The sequence below is a fragment of the Micromys minutus genome (assembly GCF_963924665.1).
Source record: "Micromys minutus genome assembly, chromosome: X".
NCBI lineage: Eukaryota > Metazoa > Chordata > Mammalia > Rodentia > Muridae > Micromys > Micromys minutus.
In genome coordinates this window covers 5926964-5939777 of record NC_137970.1, presented here as the reverse complement: position 1 = coordinate 5939777, position 12814 = coordinate 5926964, and the positions used below count along the sequence as shown (strand labels likewise).

Below are 12814 nucleotides of genomic sequence, written 5' to 3'. Positions count from 1 at the left end.
GGTTTTGGGATAAAGAAACACTCTGGGTCAGAGGCAGAAAACAGGTAGTGGAAAACTGCCAGAGAAGGGAGTCTAGTGGACAAAGTGAGATCGTGGGGGTGGCTCGGACCGAGGGACAGAAGGGCATGTGGCTCCATACTAAAATCGAGCCTGAGGAGTGAGACCTCAGGCTGATAAAGAGATAAGCCTTTTTTATTTTTTTAATATTTAATGCAACTCACTGTATCCCCTAAAACTGTACCCAAAATAAACACTTCCTTTCTCTTTCAAAAACTTCAGTTAATTAGTTAGTGAGTGTATGAAAGAAGTCCACCACATGGCACTTCTTTGGAGGTTAGAGGACAGCTTGTGAGAGTCAGTTTTCTCCTAGCACATGGGTTCCTGGGATTTAATTCAGACTGTTAGGGTTGCTGGCAGATACATTTCCACACTGATCCATTTCACTGGCCTTAAAAATCTATTTTAATCTTGCTTCGAGGCCTGCTGTCATATAGAAACTGGGAGTAAATTTGCCTCTTAACAGGCCCAAAAAGTTTATGAATCATGCCTTCCACAGAAATCTAGATAATATTCAGAGAGGAGAATTAACCCAGTTGGGAAAATTATGTCTACTGTAAGTGACCCTGATTTTGGCTGAACTAACATTCATTTTTTGTGTCTGTTTGTTCGTCCACATCAGGAACCAAAGTCAGAACAGCTGTGACCTGGCAATGGCTAATAAATCATATACATAGTGGTAATATGGAATTTCTGTCATTGTCATTTTCTCCAAATTACAGTTTTAGTTTTTTGCTCTGTGCTTTAAAGATAATGTCATTAAATCCCTGTGTTTTATTTGAAATCTTTGTGGTTTTGTCTTTGTCTTTTTATACTTTTGGTTTGATTGTACTGTATTATGATTAGAGAAAATGGTCTTTAATATTTCTTGTTCTAAAAATTTATCAAGAGGCTCTGTGGCCTAATAAACATTTTTTAAAAACATAATATATAAGGTGGTTCTATAATTTATTCTTCCACGTAACTTTCTTTACAGAACTTATTCTATAGTTATGTTTAACCTCTGCTTTCTTTATGTTATGTGAACATACATATAGACATAACCAGTCCAGTGGCCTCTGAGCCAAGTCACATTTACAGGAAAAGCATCCGTTTCTTATCTGCAGATAATTTGTTCTAAGCTATTCTGTACATGAGAAAAGAAATATAACACTCATTCTAAATAAACCAATTCCCAGTTGACTATGTTTTTCTATATATCCAAAGAACTCTGAAAAAGCTTAATTTATAAATTATTCACAGTAAAGTATAATGTATAATGATTACTAATACATGTTTGAGAGACATGTTAAGTCCTGATGCCAGTTAAATAAAAAAATTAATAATTACAACAAATACTATAATAAGACTTACTTTGAGGCTATGAATTGCTCATTTCTGGCATTTTTTTAATTTAATATTTTGAACCATGGTTGACTGTAGGTAGTGGGAACTGTAAAGTGAAGTTTCAAATAAAGGGATGGGCTACTATACATCAGAACAGAAGTAGTGAGATCTCAAAGGAATGATATTATAGCAAAATGGAGGATGGCTCAATGTCTTTTGAGTGGATTTGGTTCACTAATGTGTAAATGCTAGAAAGTTCTAAGCTCTTATCTTTAGACAAGGCTCTCTTGCAATGTCTGTCTTGACTGTTCAGATTTTAGTTATGTGTTGGCTGGGGGTGGGGCTCTGTCTTATACCCACTTTTTAATATAGTCTTCTTGCCTTCTTGTTCTCCTTAAACTTGTCCATGTTAAGCCTGGAAAAACCATTTACCATGTTTTGTTTACATTCATACCATCTGTGAAGAATGTTCTAGAAGTCATTTTATTGGACCAAGTAGATGACTTCTCTCTTTCCTTCTTCCCCTTTCTCTACCTCCCTCTCCCCCTCTCCCTCTCTCCCTCCCTCTCTCCCTCCCTCTCTCTCTCTTTCTCTCTCTCTCTCTGTGTATGTGTGTGTGTGTGTGTGTGTGTGTGTGTGAGAGAGAGAGAGAGAGAGAGAGAGAGAGAGAGAGAGAGAAAGAGAGAAAGAGAGAGAGAGAATCTACAATGCAATAAGGGCCTGGAAATTAGTAGGTCACGTGCGTTAATTACTTTTTTCTTGCTGTGATGAGATACTATGACCAAGGCAGCTTATAAAAATGTTTGGTTTGAGCTGATGGTTTTAGAAGATTAGAATCCTTTGGTGGAACAAAGGCATAACAACAGGAACACTTGAGAGCTTACATCTTCATCTGCAAGAAGAAAGTAAAGACAGTGTGGAAAAGTGAAGGAGGTAGAGATAGATACAAAAATAGATAGGTAGATAGACAGACAGACAGATAGATAGATGAGACTGGAAATAGTAGTCTTTTGAAACCTCAAATTACCTCATTTTACCCCCAGTGAAATAAATACTTTCTCCAAGAAGCATTTCATCCTTCTCAAACAGTTCTACCAGCTGGGGACAAAGTCATCAAACATATGAGCCTGTGGTACCATTTTCATTCAAACTATTCTAAACAGTGTGCCACAAATGTGAGTTGCCTAAGTCTCAATGATTCTAACACTAAACAAATCCCATTATTAGTTTTGTCAGCTCTCAGCAATTCCATGGTTAGCAGGAGAAATCACACTGTGGAGACACTTAGTCCATCCCATTGCATTTCTCTACTGTACCTTCTAAACTCCTGTGGGCAAGGAACAGTACAGTGGTTACTTTCAAGGGTCCCCAGACACAATGTCTTGTTTTTTAAACAATTTAGTCAATTTATTTAAGCAGTTGATTTAGGCATCTGCAATCTCCACTCCTGGCTCAGTAGAAACAATGTCTTATGATGTGGTCATCTTGTACCTGTGATGGGGGCTCTGATTTGAAAACGCGTTCTGCAAAGGGCATAGAAGAAACAAATTTGTCTCATGTGATACTGCCAAGACACTTTTGGTTGCTTGACTTTTCTTGTTCATTAACAATCATTTATTTCTTTTGTTTTTGATATAGCTCAGGTTGGCTCTCTACTTGCCCCAGACTTCCAAATGCTGGATTTACAGATGTACCCCACCCAGCCAGGGTAGTCATTTAAATTTTGACTCCAGTGTTAAACAAGTGTGAAAATGATGCAGCCAATAATGAGTTATTTTTATTTTCAACATCAATATAGTCACCCTAATATTTGAACCAAGAAAGAAACAAGCAAAATCCTATTAAAATGTTTGGAAGGTTCTTGAGATAGTAGTGGTGTGTGAGAAATTAGAAATTGATATTCTGAAAAGTAGCCGTGAATCTAATATAAAATTTCATGAAAACACCTTGTCATTCCCTGTCTGGTATCAGAATGTAGGTGTCATCTTCCAGAGTGCAGGAAACTCACTCATCCCCTTCCAGTGTCCTATCAGGTCCTGAAAACCCAGAGTCTAGCACGGCTGTTCTCTAAGAAGCTCCACCCAGCAGCTGACTCAGACAGATTCAAACACCTACTGCCTAACAGTGGATAGAGCTTGGGACTTTTATGGGTAAGAGTTAGGGGAGGCTTGTGAACCTAAAGGGGAATAGAAATTCCACAGGAAGACCAACAGAATGAACTAACCTGGACCCTTAGGGATCCCAAAGACTGAACACACCAACCAAAGAACATACACAGGCTGGACCTAGGCTTTCCTGCACATGTATGGCAAATGTGCAGCTTGGTCTTCATGTGGGTCTCAAACAACGGAAGAGGGGGCTGTCCCAAAAGCTGCTGCCTGCATGTGGGATTATTCTAGCTGGTCTGCCTCGTCTGTCCTCAATGGGAGGGGGTGCATCTAGCCTTGAAGAGACTGATATGCCGGGGTGGGGGTAATAACCAAGGAGGCCCCGCCTGCTCAGAGGAAAAGGGGAGGGGGTGTCTGACAGTGAGGGGCAGAGAGTGAGATGTAAAGTGAATTAAAAACCTTCCAGATCCAGGGGATTCTGAGGAATTCGATCAAATAAATTTATAAAATGGTTAAACAAAAGAAAACTCCTCCAAAACAAAAACCCTTAGATAATTTTGAGTGAAATTTAAGCAAAACGGAATTTATCTTGTTCAGCAGTCACATATAAATCTATATTTTGATTGAATGATTAAGCTGAGTTTTGGTGAATTTGTGTATTTTCCCCATTCTATTCATTCAAACAAATAATGGAAACCGGAAAGTAAAATTGTTCACTCTCCGGTTTTAAACAAAGGTGTTTAAAGACTCTGTATTGCCATCTAGTGGTCAAAAAGCTCCTCGTTCATTCTTCTTGGATTTGCATCTCCTGACTTGCATCGATGATTATGTCCAGGCAGATTACGTAATTTGATATGGATGGAAGGCAGACACGACGGGGCGAATGTGTTTTTCCCTTTCCAACTCCTAGGTGGCTGGGGTGTTTGTGTCTTTGCACTTAGCATAATAATAGGGAAGCTTTTTTTTTTTTTTTTTTTGTAGTTTTGGGAACAAGCACATTATAGAATCAAAGAGTGGTGTGTTCTTAGCTGTGTTTCTGTTTGGGGACTAGCAATTTAGGTTGTGGGATATTTCCATCAAAACCACATAGAAAAGTCACAATTTTGTTATAGTAAATGCTGGGCACACACAGTCACACACACGCTGGATTTTCAACTTCCTCTTGATTATTGCTTCTGCCACCATCTTTGATAGCTCATGTTGTAGATATTCTGTAGCCCCAAAGAATGTTCACATGACCAAACTGGACTCTGCCTCAGATGAGGACCACTGGGCCTTTCACCCATGCTGACTTTATTAATAAACAAGAAGACACAGTGTCCAGATCCAAGGCCAAATGGCCAGCTGCAATACTCCTTGTATTTACTTCTATTTCTTTATATTTTTGTCTCCTCCCCACTCTGCCTTGCCAGTTCTCTGAACAAGGTCTGCTAGTTTATTGTGGACCTTTCCTACTTTCCCTTAACACATAAACACCTCCAATTACACATATTTTCACATACTCTCCCCCCTTAAGGGATTTCATCTGGATCACAGTTAGAAAGTAGCTCCCGAGGAAATAGGGTTGGGGTAGACAGCTTAAGTCAAACACCGACAGAGTGCCAGGCTTGGCTGGTAGGCTGAGCTGGCTCTAGGCTATTTAGTGTCCATCGAAAGATGAGGTACATCTTGCCCCGATTCATCCTGTATAGCTCCCCAGTTGGTGAATAGAACTCCCACATAAGTATGAACATGATTTCCCAACCATAAATAAGTCCCTATGTCTGATGGATGGTCAGACAAAGAGGGCAGAGTTGCTCAGCCAAATCTAGGTCTCAGAGATCTCAGCTTATTCCAAATGAGATCAGAGACAGACACTGCTTGCTCAGAATGGTGTTGAGAAGGGTCTCGGTGCTATATCTGAGCTATATGGAAAGAATGTATGGGTATGTGGTTGGGTACATGGTCCTCCACAGCACTTCATCATTTATAGAAAATGTTGGAATATTTGTGTAGAGTCTCAGCACATCACCAAAATTTGAATCATTTCTAGATGACTTATAATAACCTATATCTTATGCAAATAATTATGTTGTGTTGCTTAGGGAAGATAAAAAGGAAAAATATGTTTACAGTTAATACGGGCACTTTTATTTTGGAGTGTGATTAGGTGGGTTCTCACTATGTTGGATAGACTGGCTTAGAACTCTTGAATCCCAGGGGTTCTTCTGACTTGGGATCCAAAGTAGCCAGGACAACAAGTGAGTACCCCAGATTATTTTGGATCTGTGGTTAATGGAATCCACAGATGTGGAGTCCACTAGTACAGAACACTGACAGTATTAGGAACATCCTAGATAGTTAACAAAACAGCACTCATTGTTATGCCAGAGAATTACACTCTTGGCTTTGTATCCAAATGTTTTCCCACAGTGCTGGCAGTTAAATGCTTTTCACTGTTTTTATTTTTGACCTAGGGTACACTATAAGGTTAGCTGTCTTATCACATGCCTTTAAATGCGTGGACTCATAAGATAGGCTAGCAATTTAATGACTTCTTCCTTTTTTAATTGGAATTTTTTCAGTGCACCTAGCTCTAAGTTTTACAATGATATATCCATACTTGGAAACAATGTTTGTTTATCACACTTGTTCCCACCATATTTCTTTTTATTACAGAGTTAAAGTTCACATAACATGAAATTCAACACTTTAACTATTGATTTGTTTTGATAAGAAGTCTCCCTATGTAGTGCAGAATTGTTTCAGACTTGCCAACCTCCTGCCCCAGCCTCCTATGTGCTGGGACTGCAGGCAGACACTGTAATGCCTGGGCACTTTAGTCATTTTCAACTATACAGTTTGAAGGGTTTTAGTACATTCACATAATGGTATGAGAACATTATTAGTACTTAATTCTAGAATCTGATCATCCCCAAAGGAACTGCATCCCAGTAATAGTCACTCTGAATTCGCTCCTGTTCTTACATTTTTGTCAACTACTAATCTATTTGTCTCTATTAATTTATCCACTGTGACCATTTCCTATAAATAGAATTACAGTTACCCTCTCTATCTGATTTATTTTTTGGAGCATGTTTTCAAGGTTCATCTATGTGTCAGTATGAATCAGTACATTTTCCCTTCTTAAGGCCGACTAATAAATAGTTCGTGGTTTGGATATGACCCATTTTATTAGCAATTTATCAGTTGATGGATATTTATTTGTGTTGTTTCTACCATTTGGCTATTATAAGTAGCACTATCAGGAATATTTATTACAAGATTGATTTAAACTCTGGTCTTCAATTTTCTTGGGTTACACTAGGTGAGAGTTTTTTCCTCCACTGAAGAATCTATTTGAAACTGAATTTTGCTAAGAAGAAAAGAATAGGCATTTGGATGATAATCAGATGAGGTCTGGAAGCAGCAAAGAGTAGCAAAAATCCAAGGGCAGATGGGTTGTAGATGCCAAAGGCAAAGGATCTCTAGGAAGAAAGTATGACAAGAAAGGGAGAAGATGCTGCCAGAAAAAAATACGAATGACCTTGATCTTAGTGAATAGAAAAACAATGGGGTTTGTCCAGAATTTATAAAATGCTTGTTGATTTCTTTTCTTCTGTTGTATAAGGAAGAAGAAAGTCTGTTGGTGATAAAAAGATTGAATAGGGGAGGACCAAAGAAAAGTAAATATGGTTACGGTACAGGCTGTCTTACTGAGTGCTGTTAAGAGATGTTTGGGGAGAAAGAAGTGAAAGTTGTAAGTACATGTCAAATGCAAAATAAAAAAAATGGGATGAAGAAAATATTTGCATAATAAATAAAAGAAAGGGGCTCATTTATTACCAAAACACCATATTTATTTCTACAGTGGTAGGCTTTTTCTAAAGCATCTCCTATTTCTAAGCATACTAGAATGAAGGAATGAGGTAGAAACAGGGAGCATGTACTGTCATTTTAGAAATAAGAAAATCCAGTGATAATAGACGTCAGGTCTTTCTGTGAAGTAAACACAGCAGAGCCACAGAAGTCAAAGAATGTCAGATCCTGGAGGGCCTTTGAGCGTATCTAGAAGCCCTCTTCTTACCTCATTCTTCAGCAGGAAGGTCAAAGCAGAGTGAGATAAGTTCAAGGCTTACATTTAAGGCCACTGGTCAGTGAATGAATGACTCAAGTCAGTAGTCTTTCTTTTGTCCTCATGGAGCTATCACAACATGAAAGAGTTGGTAGTTTGTGGGCTTTTCCGTCTCCACCACTGAGCCCAATGCTCCTGGGAGAGGAGGCTACATGTGATTCCAAATCTACTGCGGAAGCGCAGTTGTCGAAACTTGTTGAATGTATGACTGAGAACTAGAAACACCCAATTCTTCCTGGGACTCTGTTTCTTCTCATTTTGCCACAACTGTTAGTGATAGATCTGAGACTAAAGCACAGTCTTTATGTTCCATGGGTGCTTTAGGGTTTTCATTGCTGGGAAGAGACACTATGACTAAGGGCTCTTATAAAGGACGACAGTTAATTGGGGCTGGCTTACAAGTTCTGAGATTCAGTCCATTATCATCAAGGTGGAAAGCATAGCACCATCCAGGCAGATATGGAGCTGGAGGAGATGAGAGTTCCACTTCTTGTTCCAAAGATAGCTAGAAGACTGGCTTGCAGGCAGCTAGGAGGAGGGTCTCCAAGCCCAACCCCCACAGTGACACACTTCCTCCAATAAGGCCACGCCCACTCCAACAAGGCCACACCTCCAAATAGTGCCACTCCCTGAGCCAAGCATATTAAAACCGCCACATGGGTCTCTGGCCTACACTTTGTTGTCCACATACACTAATACAGGTGACTCTAGGTATACCAGAACGATGCTTTGAATTTGTCAGGACTCACAGGATAATTCTCAGTCTATTGTTATTATGAAAGTGTCTATGGAATAAGGGGACTAGTTTACCTTAGTCTTCAGCAGTGTTTTTCAACCTGTAGGTTGACACCTTTATAGGGTATCCTGCATATCAGATATCTACATTATAATTCATAACAGTAGCAAAATTACAGTTATGAAGTAACAATGAAGTGATTTTATGGCTGGGGTCATCACAACATGAGGAACTGCGTTAAAGTATTGCAGCATTACGAAGGATGAGAAGCACTGGTTTAGAGCCTAAGACTGATCTGTTCGTCTTATAATGACTATAATTTGTGGGAGGTATGAAGGTTCTTTTGCTCACAAAGAAGCCCTAGAAAAACGAGAAATATTAAACACACAGAGTTGTCTCTCAAAAGAGAAATGTATAACCTGTTTTCCACCCAGCAGACTGGGAGAATACTGGTGACCTTTGCATTGTGTGGCGGAGACATGAGCTTGTCTCATGAGCTTGTTAATCTAGAGGACCTATAATTATGGAAGATGTAACATGTACATTATGAAAAGTTCAATGAAGTCATGTCTTAAGCTTTCTTGTGCACATGGGATTGACTTATCTATTCACCAAATTTGTATTTATTTATTTATTCATCAAATAGTTAAGCTATTCACCAAATTTTTCTGTGTTTAGCTATGTCTCAAGTAAATGTCTTGAGTTCAGACTCCTGAAATTTGATCCAACACTGGCTACTTAGTTGTGTTGGATGAACTGTTTTCATTACTGTCAGGAGTAGGATCATCACTCTGCTGTCTGGTGTGGTAGCAGAGATTCCCACAGTCTTTGGAATGAATCTTGTATACCAGGAAGTTTCTTCTTTTGCAATGTTCCCCAGTTTCAAGATGGAAATAGGCTTCTTGCCTTGGAGGATTATGTGTCTTGTTAGCAATAAGCTAGGAGAAAAGGACAGCCTTGGAAAAACTCAGCTTTATCCAGTGTCAGATGGTATCTTTTAGACTAGCACTGTACTTTTTCTGACACCTGATTTCAGAACAGTTTCTATATGTACTAGTCAGGATTTCTAAAGGAATAGAGCAGAATCAATATGTGTGTGTGTGTGTGTGTGTGTGTGTGTGTGTGTGTGTGTTATAGTTTCACTATGTAGTTCAAACTGGCCTCCAACTTGTGGCATGCTCCTCCTGCTTTTACTTCCTGACTACTGAGATTATAGTCACATGACATCATGCCTGACCTTCGTATGGGAGCTTCTTTAGAGAGCAGCTCAGCTCATCTGAGGGTTGAGAAAGCATCCAGGGGAATGTTGCAGGTGAGTTTAACCCTGTCACAGGAGTGGGCTGGTAAGGGCTGCTGAGGGTTTGGCAAACCTTCATCTTAAAGGTGACAGCCAGGGACTATTTATCAAATAACCACTGAGGCTCACATAGAAGAGAGCCGTGGATGACAATGTGACAGAGAGTTACAAGCCAATTTTGACTAGTTCCTTTCTTGTCACAAGACACTCTGTTTTATGATTGTTTTGTAACACTTTAGATAAACCAGTACTTCTTTTTGTTAGAGCAGTGGTTCTCAACGTTGCTGTGACCCTTTAATACATATAATTCTTCATGGTGACCCCCAACCATAAACTCATTTTCGTTGCTACTTCATTACAGTAATTTCAGTACTGTTATGAATCTTAATGGAATATCTGTGTTTTCTGGTCATCTGAAGTGACCCTTGTGGAAGGGTTATTCGACCCCCAAAGGGGTGGTAACCAACAGGTTTGAGAGCCTCTGTGTTCTGAGATGTGAGTTATGAGTGGATGTCTCTTCCCACTCCTCATTCGCCCCATGGCCCACACTCACCTGCACCAGGTCAGGTGTGAGGCGCTTGGCCTGAAGCCATTTCTGGAACCTCCCTGTTTTCTGAAGGATGCGCTCAATGCTGCAGGTCTTTGGTGCTGATGCAGAGGCACAGATCCTCCTGTCAGAAATCTCACTTTGGTACTTGCTGACCAGTCGAGAAATCTCCACAGGGCGCCAGGATTTAGAGTCATCTGAGTAATTTGCAGCATAAGAAGGCAAATCTGGAGGAGGCACTCCCGGGTGGGAAGCCAGTGTGTTGTCAAACCTGCAGGAAGCATAGAGCAAATCTGTGAGCCAGAAGTCAGCAGAGCCTAAGAGCAAATGGGACAACAGCCTCTCTGATAGTTTATTTTCCTTTGATTTGTTCTTAACTCCTTTTATAACAGGGTTACTTGTATTTGGCCAAACATATGATGTGAAAAGAAGTCACTCAGAAACTATCCTCTTCCTCCAAAGTAGAGGTGGGCTGACTGTGGCCCTTTGAACTTCAACTTCATTTAAAGCTAATAACTTTACACCTTTGGTTCCTTTTATACCCCACTCTTGCTTTACAGGTATGGAAACAGAAGCATATAGAGCTTAAGTATTCTTGTTCAAAATCCAACACAATGTTGATAGTCAGGGGTGAAACCCCCAAGTCCTCCTATTTGTCCAAACCACCCATGTTTTGACCAATGCTTGGGTCTCAAAAACAGTTTTCTCCAACAGACTCTTGGGTCTGAACTTGAAAGACCACCATGCTCCCATATTTAACCCCGAGGAGCCCCATCAACATTGATTTAAGTCATCATCACCAAGCAAATTTCAGGCAACTAAGGCTGCTTCATGTCCATCAAATTTGAAGCCATCTGGCTCCAGCAGGTGTGTGATTGTGCACTGCGGTTTGGTCAGCTTTTAATCCTCCTCAGGGGAAAGGCACTGGCCTATTATCATTTGCTGATTTCCTAGGCTCCATGGTTACCATTTCTAAAGAGTCACGTCTCCAGCTGTGTGCTGACATTTTCATCAGGGAAGAATGTTGAATCTGATTTTGATTTATGTCTTAAAAAACTACTCAGAAAAGTTTGCCGTTATTATTATTAACTGAAGGTCATACTGTAAGTGAAAATCAAACTACATTAAATACTGAACTTAAATGGAAGTTTTAAATTTTTGTTATTGAACACTATTAAACATTTGAGTAGCTCATGCTAATGGGTTTTGACTAGTATATTTTCAATGAATTAGAATTTTGATGAGCTACAAACTGTATATCGTTTTGTTTCATATATTTCAGCTTTGTTTAAAGAGATTACATATTTTCCACTGATTATTTGTTTGCTATTTGTAGTACTGGGGATAAAGCTCAGGGCCTGTGTATGCTACCCAAATGTCCTATAACTAAATCACACTACCAGTTGATTTCTAGTATTTTGATAGTAAGGCAAGCCACAGAAAACTATTAAGGGCAAAAGGTCAACAAGGGAAAAGAACTGGAATGTTCTGGTCTCTGGGTCTCTTCCATATTAGAGCTCCAGCCTCTCACAGTCAGTAAAGTGCTGTCAACAAGTCACCTCTGCAGTGCAATGGTGGCAAACACATGGTGTTCTTCTCAAGAACCTTGCCACGGGGATATTGAAGAAGATGAACTTGAAAAAAGCTTGAAAAAGTCAGCATTATCAGAAGTTTCAGGACAACTGTGGGGACTCATTTTCCCTTCTAAAAAGGACCAGAAAGGGCTCAGGGCCCATAGGTAATTCTGGTTCCAGTATCTTCTCTTGGTCATAAAGTTCCAAAACTACAAAGCCCCTGGAACTTTAGATTTACAATGAGGTGATAATGATAGTAACACACACTTATGAAACCTTTAAGGATGTCAACTTCCTTTTTAAATGCTTTGTGTATAATTAATTTTTAAAATCTTTTTTGTGAGAGATATTAAAATTTGTACCCAGGACATCAAACATATTAGACAAATGCTCTACTACCAAGCTAAATCACCAGCACATAATTCTCTCAATATACCAGTAAGATTGATAGCATTATGAATTGTACAGATGAAAACCCTGAGGCATGGATTAGCAACATCATTTTTCCAAAGATGTTTGACCAGGAATTGGAAAAAATAGCATTCAAGAATGCAGAGCTTGGAACTTTTACTACTTTACTAGTGTTTATTCCTATATAGTCCATTTTGTGAATTAGCTCATAGGAAGAGGTCAATTAAAGGGTAGAATTGGCAAATCCTGAAAGCGTATTCAATCCTTGTGCTCATTTCCATCTTGTTTTAGGGACAAGAAAGGGAAGACAGAATATATGTGACTTGTCTGAAGAATCACAGAAAATTAGTGATAAAGGTTAGATAGCTTCCAGGGCTTCCACTCAATCAACTTGTAGAACTGAATGGAGAGAGATTTCCTGCTCTGTGGAACAAGGTGATTGTCCTTTTTTTTCTGTTGTCATTTTCTGAGGAGGCTCTGATGAGATGACAGCATGTCTTGGTAGGTAATCTGCAGGTTTAATGATGGCTGAGGAAATTCAATAATGAACTTGAAAAAAAAAAAAAAAAAACCAGACAGGCTCTCCTCCATTCAAAATCATGTGACATTTATTACTGCAAAGGGGAAATGTGTATCTCCCAGTG

The 12814-nt window shown here is 39.4% G+C and overlaps 1 protein-coding gene across 2 annotated transcripts in view; it reads right to left on the bottom strand.

Moving 5' to 3' along the window:
* DIPK2B (divergent protein kinase domain 2B) overlaps positions 1-12814 on the bottom strand; it is a 50322-nt gene that overhangs the window by 27494 nt on the left and 10014 nt on the right. For both annotated transcript variants that reach the window (XM_080910819.1, XM_080910820.1), the window contains exon 2: positions 10192-10456. In XM_080910819.1, coding sequence (XP_080766945.1) covers positions 10192-10456 — 265 coding nt within the window. The remainder of the gene's footprint in view (positions 1-10191; positions 10457-12814) is intronic.